The sequence below is a fragment of the Struthio camelus genome, chromosome 4 (genome assembly GCF_040807025.1).
Source record: "Struthio camelus isolate bStrCam1 chromosome 4, bStrCam1.hap1, whole genome shotgun sequence".
NCBI lineage: Eukaryota > Metazoa > Chordata > Aves > Struthioniformes > Struthionidae > Struthio > Struthio camelus.
This window is the reverse complement of record NC_090945.1, coordinates 61,695,428-61,709,649: the sequence shown is the minus strand read 5'-3', so window position 1 is coordinate 61,709,649 and position 14,222 is coordinate 61,695,428. Positions and strand designations below refer to the sequence as shown.

General features: G+C 39.6%; 1 protein-coding gene across 4 annotated transcripts in view; it reads right to left on the bottom strand.

The window, feature by feature from the left end:
* Positions 1–7,031: 7,031 nt before the first annotated feature.
* The window catches only part of SMIM14 (small integral membrane protein 14), a 41,077-nt gene continuing 33,886 nt past the window's right edge, over positions 7,032–14,222 (bottom strand). For all 4 annotated transcript variants that reach the window (XM_068943128.1, XM_068943127.1, XM_068943126.1 and 1 more), the window contains 2 exons: positions 10,588–10,736; positions 7,032–10,169 (listed from right to left, as the gene is read on the bottom strand). In XM_068943128.1, the coding sequence (XP_068799229.1) occupies positions 10,137–10,169; positions 10,588–10,736 (182 nt within the window). In that variant the 3' untranslated portion in view covers positions 7,032–10,136. The remainder of the gene's footprint in view (positions 10,170–10,587; positions 10,737–14,222) is intronic.

The following is a 14,222-nucleotide window of genomic DNA, read 5'->3' as shown; positions in this document are numbered from 1 at the left end:
AGGAGCTCCCTGACAGAGCTGCAGAGTTCACCTCATTTAAGCTGAAGCAAAAACAAGTAACGCCTTGTCTCGTTGCTAATACGCACAGATGTCTCAACACATCCTTTTTCCAAGGAAGACAAAGCCTAGGCAAAGCAAATAAAAGCATGTGAGTTCTGACTACTGAGTCAGTCCAGCTGCCTTATCCATACCACCATCCTCAAAAACCTCGTCTCCTCTTTAGGTGTCTGAAGAGCCATAAACGCATAAATTTGCAGCTCCCTAAGAACTTTAGTTGGTGTCTCCATATGTGCCTCATACAGTTGCTATCTCAGCCAGGTCAAGTCCGCTTCAGACCTGTTACACAGCCCCCAAGGATCTTGGCGTGGCAGATAGGATAAAGTGGAATTTCTAAAAACAGCCCTGGCCACACAGTTGTCTGTGCTCAAGGCCACAGGCATGAGGAGGAGCTCCATCTGCATATTGCAGTATGTAATGGTAGTCAGAGTCAATGACCACCAATGAGTCAATGAGTCAATGGTAGCTGGTCAGAGTTAGCTAATATCTGGTAACTACAGCATGTGCTGTAACGAGGCTGAGCGCCTTCCTCGGCTGGGGGATTGAGGCACACGTCCCTCAGAGGAGCGCCACGTCCAACCGATTAGAATCAAGGTGACCTAATTCTCCACGTGCAGCTATGCTAGTCTGCAAAGGGGACGGTCTTCTCATCCAGCTGTGATGGCCCTTTCCTTGGAGGGGGAAGATCTGGGTTCTAGTCTCTGCTTTGCAAACTGTTCCAAGTATCTAAGCAGCCTTCGACCAGGTAAGGAACCCAGTCCCTTTTGCCTCAGGAAAGGGCCTTTGCTGAGAGACTACATGGTCATGCTCCCTTTCTGGGATGTGGACCTTGAATTCCCTTTTGCAGATCTGCCCAGCCTCCCCAGGAAGGGGGAAGGGGGGGCACTGCTTTGGTTTCCCCTACAGCCTCCACTCAGCTGGTTAGGACCCTGCTGAGGAGTGGACTGGAAGTCACTAGATTGAAAAGGGCATGGAGCTTGGTTCTCATGCTTCTTTACTGAGTAGTCCAACTTCTAAATTATTGATTGTTCTTTCTTTTTTTTTTTTTTTTTTCAGTTCAGGCATTTACCAATATGTACCATGTTTTGCAATACTGCACAGAGGCAATAAAACCTGTGTAAAGCTTCAGGGCATAACTTTGGACCTTCTGAAGCAGCCTGCTTGGGAAACCCAGCCCTCAGTCAGAACAAAACAGATGAGGCAGGTCCGCTGCTGGCCACATCTTAAAATAAAAGTGCAAGTTCTGCTCCACTTTTTAAAGGCTCACTCAGTGTAGGCTGTGAATCCTTTTGCATTGCAGAGTCAACAACTTAAATAACATGAGGAATGGGATTTCAGGCATATCTTTTTCTTTAGCATCACCTGTTGACTAGATTAGTGGCTCCCTGGTCAGCATATTGGCCAATTTGGACCTCATGCTGAGCCTTTCCTCTTTACTGCGTGCGGAGTCTGTGTATTTAAATCAGAGCTATTGAATACCTTCTGGGAGACAATGCCTAAAAATCCGGTGAGGTAAAATGAAGTTTTGCCATTCCCATGTCTTGTGGCAATTGAGATTTGACAATCATTCCTTCAACTTAGCAAAGCATAATAGCTAAAAAACAAACCTTGACAAATTCAGATTATTCAAGATGGATGCTTTCTAAACGTGACGATAAGCAACCACTGAAACCATCTGCAGAGGCTGTCCATTTCTGGAAACTTTTTCTAAAAGATATTTTTTAGTGCAAAAGGGAAGTAATTAATGTAAATCCTGTGGCCCATGCTATACAGGCTGTCAAACCAGATCACAGTAGTCTAGTTTGGCTTCATAATTTATGATTTTAATATGTGTATTAAAGCAAGATTTAATCTAAAATATTCCCTTAATTGATTGCTGCAAGATATCTTAGCAGGGTCAACTCATCCAGTGAGTTGAACAGCAGCATAAACAAAGGATTGTCACTATCCCTAATAATTTTCATGCATTGCAAACCAGGTCAGGAGCCTCCCCATAGGACTCATTTTATTCTTCATTTTTTTCATTTAAGTTCCTCTGTCTTATTTTGGAATCAGAACTAAGAAGGCTACTGACAGGATTGATTAGTCACTGTTCCATTCATCCAGAATCTGACATTTTAAAGGCTGTCATTTGCATAATAATTTAACTAACTATTAGTCTATACTTATGAGAGCACTGCTTATTTGTAATATCCTGCCAGGAGATTGACTTCCTAGATCCTGATATGAACAGCCTGAACCATAGTTCATGGAAGCATCCATGCCCAGGAGGGTCAGGGAATCATAATTCATACATACCGGCTTGAGGAAAACAGGCCTTTGTAAAAGGCGTTCATAAGCTTTAGGATACAGATAAACCTAGGATAGAGTTAACAACCTAGTGTTAAATCCACAAAGGGTCTTAGGGGATGGACTCCAAAAATCCTATAAAATCAAAAGATACTCACATTTTACCAATATGTTTTCTTAGGTGCCTGAAGGTCTCCTTCTGTGCGTGCTCAGAGCTGCCTCGGTCTAATCAGGCCTGAGCAGCTCAGGTGCCTGTCTCATATCTAAACGTGATCTGAACATGAGCAACCCCTTTGCTACATGCTCTCATGACCTCTACTGTGTGCTCCAACAAAGCCTAACCCCAGCAGGACCACGCTCCACACAATCGTGAGGGTTAAGACCGCTTCATTCGAACGCTTGACTAACGAAAGCAGTAATCACTTTCTAGTACAGTAGCTTAATGGCTAGAGCAGGTATCAGTGCAAGATCCGATTTGATCTTCTTTTTTCTCTGGGAAACAGAGGGGAGAGGGCTCACGTCCCTCTCCCCCCCCCCCTCCTCTCCACCCTCTAGGAGGGTGCCCCCTCCTAGAAACCACCTAGCTGCAGGCGCTTTGAGGGCAGAAGGTGGCTGGCGGGGGCACCCTTCACCTCTTCTGCACAACTTGTTCCACTAGGCAAGAGAGAAATCAAGATTTACCAAGAGTTTGGGGGAGAGGGGAAAAGGAAGGGAGGAGAAGAAAGAACAAGTGCACGATGACATAATCTAGCCATCAGAGCACTGATGCTGGAGGTGAGGGAAAAAGCAACCGAGGCACCCCGGATATGAAAGAAGTTTTACATATTTTATCTAGCCAGTGTGTAACGCCAGATTAATTCCCTGGTAGACCTAGGCTGATGGTTATCTACAGGCAGCTGTGTTTTTGTAACCACTTTGTGACACTGCCATCTGACACAGATTCAGCGAACACCACTGTTTGTCAAACCCTTTTCTTAACACAGCGCAACCATGAGGCAATCCCGTTTGTAACAGGGAAGCGGGCACTCGGCAGCAGGCCCGCAGCGAGGCACACGCGTGCCCAGAAGACATGCCCTCAGGCCAGCTGGATCAGCAGCTGAAACTGTGCTTTGCATCTTATTATACAAAGAGGAAGGAAGGAGATGCAGCTAAGTCGATTACACGGGGATGTGTGGGATTGGGCATGTGGGTTCCTACCCCCAGGCACAGACAACTGCTTATGGTTTTCTTCACAAACCATGCACCGTTTCAGGACGCTGGCAAGGATGCCACCCAGCTGAGCGCCAGAGTCTGTACGCATTTGGGGAGCCAACCATAACAGTCGCTGCTTCGAGTCATGGTTACAAGCTGTTATGAAAGACAGACTTCATTTTCCGCCTGGCGCTCTTGCCTCTCCCCAGCTCGCCAGCTCACAGACTTTGCTCTGTGGTCTGACTCTTTAAAAGCCCAAACAGTTTATCATTGATCCAATATAATATTTTTACTAGTGGCAGCCAGCACCCCAACCTGCAATTATTGGTAAAAATTTGTCCCAAAGTGCAGTAATCTTTTTGGCCAAGGTCACTGTGTCTTTTTGTATAGGGCCCAGAACAGCTGGACAATAATTTCAGTTGGACCTGCCGACACTATCACACAAGCCATGCAGGATTAAAAGCCTCCCAAAACCAAAGGAAGAGAATCCTGAAAATCCTGATGAGAAAGTCCTTTTAAACCCCATTCTTTATTTCTTGCATGACAAAGTTTTGTCTTCCAGCATGTGACCTTCTTTTAATTAGATTATTTAAATCTATCTGTCAGTACACACAGAAATTATTCACACTTCCTCCCAGGCATGATTACATTTGAAGGCCTTATTTATTGTTTAGTAAATACCTCTCTTTTTCCCTTCTGATGTTCTTTTGAAAACCAACATGCATTATACCAGACATCAAAGCGGTTCCTTCAGAAGCAGTGCTGTGGGCAGCAGAATTGCTTTTATGAACATAAAGCATACTAAATCTCCCAACAGGAGAGACATTTCAGGCATAACAACCATTTAAAAAAAAAAAAAAAACCCAAAACAATAAGGAAGTGTTAAATGCTGAAAACTAATGCAATGGAAATAAGAACAGTCAGATAAGGAACTGTTTTTCATCACAGCCCTATTGGAGAGAAGTTATTTTGTTGCATGACTTCTTTCAAGGGTTTTACTCAGCTGAGTTGTCCTATTGCCTTAACAGTTATTGACATAAAATAAGGTGAGGATTTGATCCACTGTTATAGAATAGCTAAAAGAAAATTTATCTTAATCTCTTCCTCCTACATACTGAAGCCCAAAAGAAGCAGACAACCAGAAGAGTGTCAGACACAAGATGCACTTGTGATCCAAGTTGCAAGCTATGAAGTTTGGTGAAGTGGGAAAAAATGCTTATTTGGAATTTCTATTTCACCTATATGAAACTGAAGATGGAAAATAAAGCTGCGTGAAATCACCGGGAGAGCCGAAGAAACCAGATTTTTGCTCTCCAAAACAACAATAAAAAAGCAGACTTGTACATATTACAAATGGTGTATATGCTGTAGCATCCTGTCCTGTGAGGGCTTCTATGGATCATTTTCTTGCCAGTTATACTCAGTTTGCCATTTATCATTTCATCGCCAAGTTTTGCTACTAACTGAGATACTGCACCTTTTCCAAATTAACTTTTTATATTGAGATAGTGGTTGTGGCCTTCAGAATGTCATACAATGTTTTTTTGGTAGTCTACTTAAGAAACATTTTCTTGACTCTAGTATCTTTTCTTTGATTTTGTGGGTATTTTTAGTAAGGAGAAATTACTAACCACCAATAATTTTAAAAAGTTAAAAGTCTTTGAAAACTACATAGTCACAGAAATTTATTTCTCTGTTTCAGTATTGGTAGCTTGCAGGCCATAATGACAACAACCACACATGCAAAAGACTTATTTTTTAAGCTAGCTACATGTCATCCTGATTGGAAATTATTGCTGTACTTTTAATCAACATTGTATAAAATATTTTATCATTTTCCTTAAAAGCAAGAAGAGTGAAACCTTTAAAAAGTCAGACCTCTGAGGAATTAATATTTTATTACAATATTTAAAGTATGTTTCTTCTAGACAGCCTCTTTAACCAGCACCGTTTTCTGCATGTGTTAAAAAGGAAATGGAGAAGTGAGATTCTAATTGTTACAATTCATTACAAAGTGTCTGCTACGGGGTTTGGCAGTAATTTTGATACAAGATCAAATGACACAGGTTCAACTATTCTGCATGTATGAAATGAGCAAATCTTCAGCTAGTGTCAATCAGCATTACTTCTTGGCAATTGGTGGAGTTGCGCTGTTTTACAACACACAGGATTGCTTCACCAGGAGATGGTCCTATTTTCCCCCATCCAAATTTCCACATCTTTGCAGTGAATTGCATTGCAGGCTGTTGACCGTTACTAAACAAGCAGGAGCAGAAAGAGAAAAGAATTTAAGTTGTACATTTTTCTAAGGAGCTCAGTTCATGTCAATGGAATAACATGTTGTAATTATTTCATATATTTCAAACGTCATACTTAGAATACATTTTTTTCAGGCTTTGAGGCAGAGTAATCGTCTCCACTTACCTGGCGGTCTTGAACAGCCAGGCCTCCTTCGGATCCATTCAGCATACTGAACTTAAATTTGTGTTTTTCTCATTTCCATTCTGTATGACTTTTCATAATAGGCACGTGTATCCTTGCCAACCATTTTAACAAGTGTATTTATGAGTAAGGTTTGAAATAGGAAATTTAGTTTTACTTTAGGAGGTTTAACTTATATTTAATAACCTCATGTTCTAGAAAAAAGTTAAATCTTGACAAGCAGGCATTAATGATTTCTGATTAAGAGTTTCTAAATTGAGTGGAATACCTAGAGCATTTAAGTCAAGATTTTGTTTCTGATTCTTTGCTATTTATTACCACTATCTCTGACTAGTGGTAGATTATTTGAAATCCAAATGCTCCCCTGGCATTTTCTTTTCGCCCCCAGAAATGCCTAACGTGGGATCCGAGCTGCTGCTGAGGCCGTGCTCAGCGTTTTGCGCTCTTCTGGGGGAGGAGGCAGCAGCACTCTGCACCCCGGGAGCGACGAGGGCATCCCCTCAGCACTCTCCTCCTGCCTCGCTGCCGCTCTGGGGTGGACTGAAGGACAGCCAGGAAAGGAGAAAGTCCTTGTATCAGCCTCGTATCACCTACTTGTTCAATGCAATCTGCTTCAGGCAGCGTACTGAAAACGCCAACAATTTCTTGCTTTGTTTATCAATATTACACAATCCAAAGTAGACGTACAAACTTTGGGATCTGAATGCGTCACTGCTAAGAACTGGGGCTAGAAAATAATAGATTGCAAATCCCAGAGGTAATGGGATTTGATCTAAAAAATTAAGTAACATAATGGGCATATTTGACTTCTGTTGTTACAGGCAGAGATGTGTGTTGGTCATAGAAGTATCTCAAAGCACTTTAATTATTCTGACTTGGCTGAGATACACACAGAACGCATGCATGCATTAGAAAAGTTAGAATTTACATTTTAAACGTTTTACATGACACCGATTTTACTGATACTTACTTTTAGAATATTTCGAAGTAGCTTAGAAATTGGTAGGTTAGTGCAATCCTACATCTTAGACAAAATGTAACAGACAAAGACAAAAGGTTACTAATGTTTGCTATTTATTTTGTTAAGTCAATAAAAAGTGCATAGTACAAGCCCTTTATCCCAATCCGAGTACTCAGTAAAAGATTACTGGGAAACTGCAAATGGCACAGATGATTTTTGTTTGGCATAATTCAGACATTTTAAACCACCAATTTACATTAGGTACATCACATCATCACTCTTCCTTTTTCAATAATGAACATTACAAGGCTAAGTGATCTGCAGACAATACACGAATACATATGATTTCTCAATTCAGAGTATAATAATTGTGTTAAGCAGACTCTAAAAATACTATTGTTTTAACAAAGTTCTAAGCTAAAGTATAACTGTAAACTGTCCTCCATACTTCCCAAGTTGCTACAATTTGTCTCTTACCAACTGAGCTTAAAACCCTTATTACACAATTAATCATATCCTGAAGCTTCACATCCCATTAATCTCTCCCACACTTCTTTTCAAAATTTACCACAAACATCTGCAACCACGATACAATTATTTCATCGCAAACTACATCACTAAAGGCCAGATTTCTGCCACCCTTACTAAAGCTGCTACTAGTACATTATCTCAGAGTAGTCCCACAAACTTCAGTGCAACTACTTGATGAGTAAGGCACTATTTAACATGAATAAGAGTGGCAAAATACAGTCTTATAATAATTTACTTTTACTTTAATTAGAGAGTGGCGATCTGAAGGTTATGTCCCGAAGAGAGTATCTCTGAATTTAAAAGGCATACGTTTTGATGTGGGATAGTGGCCTGGCTCTTTAGTAAAAGATTTTACAATAAAATATTGCCAATGTTCTTCTTTTACATAGAAAATTTAAAATAGCAATTTACATGAGGAAAGCATACATGTATAAAATCACTGGGACAATTACTTAAGAGGAATTTCAAACAAAGACAGTTCACTCAAATGTGAAACATAACATTTATCTGAACAAAAAGTTAATTTGCCAAGATCGTTAGAGCTGGGTGCAAGAACGATCCTTAAAAGTGAGGAGCATCTGCTGTAAATCTCATTGACTTCAACAAGACCAGGAATGGCTCCTTTTGCCTGAAATGAGGCCTGTTTTAGTTAGTTATTTAATCAATTAGAAGCTTGCTTTATGCATCCAATAGTGAAGAATTCTGGTCAAAAGTTCTCATCAGAGAAAAGGCCAGTGTAGTAGATTATTTCTGTTTTCTTGTTGGTGCAAGAAGATGATGCTGTATGACTTATTCTGTTCAAAATATTATCCCAAACACAAACGTACAAGGAAGGCAAAATACAACCACGGTCAGATTGCATGTCCCAGTGACATCTTTACACAGTGTTTGTGGCCTGTACACCATTAGACACAGTAGGACAAACACTCTCAGTTTCTCAGCTGCAACTCCATCGCTTTACATGGCATTGCACTGATGTGACTGAGAGCATCTGGTCCAATCCTCTTCACTTTTGTTTAACATGCGCTCCTATGTATTGCTTGGGAGCACACTGTTCCACAGAAATTCAATGGACAATTATGTCAAATTACAGACGCCTTTCTTCAGGTCCACGTTATACCCTTTCAAGGAGGCTTAGCTGACCTGTCATTTACCCTGAGGAGGAAAACCCTGTGTCTATCAACCATGGGATCCAACGTGAGATTTTGTTAGAGCCCGTTAATACAAACCTTTACGCATGTGAACAGTTAGTCCCTTCAGCTTCGTAACTAAAATCCTCATGAAATAAAAGTTTGTAGAGCAAGGCTCTGAATTCCCATATGCCTTTCTACCGACCTTTAAAGAAAGAAGCTCCATGTTGGTAACATAAAAATGCTCTTTACATTATTCTCATCAATTTTTTCAAATTAATCAAGAAAAATATACAGTGTCACTTTTCTGTACATCTTTAAAATGTCCTTAAATTAATGTACATAAAAAAGTCATTCCCATTTGCTAAAATGGGAGATGTGCACAGTTATGTGCACAGCCACACACACACACAATCACAAACAAACACATACCACACACACACACACACACACAAATATTAGAGGGAAAAGAAATGCCTTATATGGTCACCCGCAATTTTGTTATTCTACATTTACAACCAGTAAATAAGGATGAAATGTTAGGAATTGCTGATAACATACAGGTGAAAAAACCTGAACATCCACTAGGCGTGGTATTTCAGAAGTTGGTAACCTGTTGGTATGATTTCATCCTGTCCATTATATCATGGCTACAAATTTGCTATGATACTAATTATTAAAAGACCATATTCAGGACAGAAAATTCTACCAAGTTCTTGTCACTAGTTTTCTCTTTTCATAAAATCTACAAGTAAACAAATCAGTTTTTGGAATAAATTGTTTTTGACAATATATTGAATAAGATATATAATTTATTAATGAAAAGATTAAGTTAATTTCATTTTTGGTGGTGGTATAATCTTTTGTGTCAAGTTCCCAATATATATGCAAAGGCAATTATCACATTCACTTCTTTGCACGCATACACACGTACTTTAATTCTAGTGGACAATCCATGCTTTTGCCAACAACCCTGAAAACTATGTTAGTGGTCCAAAGACCTGACTAAAAGCTGCTCTGAACTGAGGGCAGATACAAAATAATTTCTTTTTTTTTTTTTTTCACCACATAACTAAGCTAATGATTGCAACCATAATATAACTCTCAAAAATATACTGGAGAAAAAATAGGGATTAATCTGAAGAATGATCAGTAACCTTCCATTATTATAGATGCAAAGGGATTTTCACTTTCCTTCAATGAATACCAGAAACCACTGCAAAGAAATTAAGATCGCTGTAACAGAAAGAAGCTAAGTAGAACGTCCACAGTTACAATAATAACCAAAAAAAAACCCTGTAATGCCTTATTATTTAACCAAATCATCATCTACTAGAAATGGTAATTACATATGAAGCAAAAATTAACTTTAAGTAGCTAAAAGCAGTTAATGAATATAACTGCTGAATGATAACTCCGCTGTATGTAAATGAAAAAAGAAAACAACATCGAACGGGGTTTAAGAGTAATCTGGTCACTTCGTTCATTTGGTCGTGCAAGGTTTTAGCTGCTGAACTTTTCCAATACTGAAAGCTCTAGTCCACAGGTGGGGCTGGTGGCTCTTGTCCCTACGGGAAGAAGGGAGGAAAAGAAAAAAAGCCCCCACAGGATTAAAAACAGTGCTTCACATTAGAGGACTTGGCAATAAAAACAATAACTCCGAAGAGAAACAAAGCGCTTTCTTTTAAGACCTTCCACTATCTCTTTCAAAATTGAGAGTAAACGAGCATCAAACGACACTACTGTTGATCCCACATCTAGGACAAAGATCCTCTTCCCAGTTTCATGCTGTAACTTTGTTTACTTCTAAAAGGCTGTGATTTTTTTAAACCCTTATACTGAAGAAGACTGGATACAGTTCCAATCAGAGAAAATACAGAAAAAAATAATTTAGAGGGGAAAAAAAAAAAAGATAAAGTCTCTATTAAAAACAAATACATTTAGATTATTGTAGAGTCTCTGCAGGGCACTTTAAGACACACTTACACTATGTGGACTGGTTGGCTTTCCAGCTGTATTGGATCCTCTCAGATTACTAGGCCTCAGTAAGAACAAGACAAGTGCAATCACCATCCAGGCCACCATTATCATGGCAAAGCTGATGCCATTGTCACTGGAGGAACTTGGTCCTGGCACTACAGACAAGGAAAACTCAAGTTACAAAACAAAGTGTTATCAGAGGTCTTTTCCCAAAATGAAAACAAGAGCGTAACATAAATCTCAGGGAAAAAATAACGTTTATTTGTCAATCAAGTTTTCTTATTAGTCCTTTCTTTCGGCTTTAAGACAAATAATTCTTTGTTAATGCTACACCATTTTTATCACATTTCCTCTCCCTTTAAAAAGAGAGAATCTGTTTCACAAGATTTCACTGAAATTCCCAGAATTGTCATGAATATTTCTTAGTTCACATCAACTCTCAGTGAAGTGGAGATGATGAATATACACTATACTACTGAGGTGTTGAATTTTATGAAAAACCAAACTCAGTGCAAAAAATCCCAGCAACATATTTACGTGAGAAGAACCCCCACATGTACATCGATGTTTGTTTTTTTGCCTCCCACAGATACAAAAATAAGACTGAAACATCTTACAGGGAAAATCTTAAGTCATTATCATGCTCCATCATGTTGGTTGACAAGCCAATAGCACTGCAAATCCTACATGTTGTGCGCGTACACTAGGCTACTTTCACAATATGGCAGATGCATCAGGGCATAGCAAGACATTATCTTCAGCGAGTAGCAGGGCCTAACTCTCTGGGGCGATGTCTGAACATTTGCGCTCCATGATGTGTCCCATGACCCTGGTCCCCTGACTATCCAGGCTGGGGACCTGGCTGATCCCTGGCACGTGGAATGGGGAAGTATGCCTGGGTCCTGCAGTACAAACCCAAGTACGTTTTTAACCCAAGTTAAAAGAACATCAGCATCAGTACTCCTCTCCGAGTCGATCCACACGCAAAAATACGACTCTACAGGCTAGAAGCTGGTGGCATTAGAGACAATAGCTTAAACTCTGTTGTTAGCCCAAACAAAGACAACATGCCAAATCCAGCAAGAAGTGAGCAAACTAATGATTACAATTTTGTTAGCTAATGTAAGCAGCTAACTCCAAGTTATTTATTGAGGGTTTGTTCAAACAAGTGTCCGTGTCAGATATGCTAGATCTCCATGATCTGTCATCTAGGCCATGTGGTATTTCCGATAGAATCAAGGAAAACAAATCTGTTACAAGGGGAAGCAAAATGATGATGAGACATATGAAAAAAGCGAAGCCAAGGAACAATATACACATTTTACATCCAATTTCCATAAAGAATAGACTTCAGAGCATGGAAATCAAACTTGAGAAAATCCCCCCAGAGTAGAGATGGCTGGTTAGTCTTTTTGGATCAAGAAAGCCTTGCAAAAAATAGCACATTTGAAAGCTTCAACTTTTTCCCCATGGAACATCATTTCAAATAATCAAATTGTAACTAATGCTGTCAACGGGAAGTGTAAACCAATATGCAGCTAATCATCAATGGTACTTATGTGGCTGCGTTTGCAATAGTATCTAAGCCCCTAACAGTATTCACCGTACTTACTCACACAGTAGAGCAATACCATTTGTCTCTAGTAGACCATATGGCTTGACTGCCACACAGGAAACCTGTGGCAGAGCACAGAACTCAACTTGATTCTCATGATTGGCTTTTTCATCTACTAAGCTAGCTTTCCTTTTGTGCTGCCAATAAAACCAGCAACATTCTAGTCTATAAAATTACTAAAATGAAAGCGCATTATTTAATATTGTATAAGGCCAATGTTCTTCTCTCGCTTCTTGAAAATGTGCTTTTTGAATCCAAAAGAAAATGTGTCACTGATCTGAAGTGTTAACAGCTTGTTTTCAAGGCCAATTAATACTATGCTATAATGAATTAACCTTCAGAACAAGAAGGGCTGAACAACAAGGGGGTTCTATTTTACTACTAAAGTTGAAAACTTCAATGTCTGGGGAAATTCCACATGGAGACTGATATCCATCAGAATTTTCAGTTGTCTCATCAAGTCATTCGGCTCATCCCATTACAGAGTCAAGTCTGGATTACCTCAGTGTTGGTTGGAAGTTGCTATTATTCAACATTTGCTAGTTAATCTATACCGAGTAAACTGCAGGAGTCGGTCATTTCATTTGAAAGTTAATGCTGATATCAGAGAACCACTCTCATCCCTGTCATACTGCGTAGCTTTTTTAATCAAGGCTCATCTATGAAAGTGGTTTCTTCAAAACACAGCTAAGAAACAGCAATGCGGCACTGTAGGGAAGCTTACAGCTATTTCATTCACAACACAGCTGTTCTGTGAATATAACCTTCACAATGCAAAACTGTTGGACTGACATCCTTCACCAACATTACACATGCTTGAAAGTGTCAAAGAAGAAAAATAAAAATGCATAAAGGAAGCTCAGGCTTTTCACGGCACCAGTGAAACCATTAACGCTTTATGAGCAAACAAAACTGACAGAGCTCCACCTTCTGATTGTCCAAAATAGAGACATTTCTATTCAATTACAAATGGCATTTCTTTTGGAGAGAGCCATACAGCCTGATGTGCATGAGGAGAAGGCATAGTGGAAACAAAGTAAATGAAAATGTTACAGTTTTTAATCCATTAAATTCTAACATAAAACTGATTTGGAACAGCATATGCAATTACACGGGTAAGAGTTTAGATTTGCAATCTCACTGTGTTGAGGGAAGCTAGTACTATATTAGCATGGTGCATCAGTATTTAAAAACTTGGATGACCTTATATACTCCATCCAGTAAACTAGCATATAACTCAGCATGAAAAGAACAACTGCTTTATTTTTGGGATTCCAGAGAGCACTAATCGCCATCCTGAGACTACCTCCAGCAGTACTTCAGACAACCTTAGGTACCTACTTTGGCACATATGTTGAGGAGAGCATTGAAAATTCAGATAGCCTATTATGCTGGATTCCCCACACAGTGGGGAGAAATAAGGAATAGTCAGTCTGCCTTCAGGAAGTGCTTGGAGTTTTGCTGAACCACAGTATATTTGGGGTCCACATTTACACAAGATTTAAGTAAATGCTGCTAGGTCAGTTCATGCTATGGGTCAAAGAAGGGAACAGAAGGAATGGCAAAGGCAAACCATAGGCATTCCTACCAGACATGACTGCTATCCAGCCTGGGCTGTAATGCAGTCTGGATGGAGCCAAGTGTGCTGAAACATAGTCTAGACTAAGTTAAGCATGACAACAGCTGATCTAACACGGTCTGGCCCTGTACTACTTACTCAAAGCATGCTGGATTCTTAGAACAGTCACAGTATTGTTTATACTATTCACATAGCCACTTAAACCCACCTCTTTTACAAATGACCACGTGTTTTAATAAGGATGTGAGATATTTTAGAATTTGCTACTTTAATCTCCTAACATAAGGAGAAGAGGATACGCCAAGTCTCACACAGCTGCGGCAAATCACACTTTTCCAAGTCTTGCATCATGAATCAAGAGAATGGACAAGAAGCTTTTATAGCTACCGGGAGCAATAACATGCAGAAGAAACAAAGCTTTCACTACAAAGAGCTCCATCACGAAGA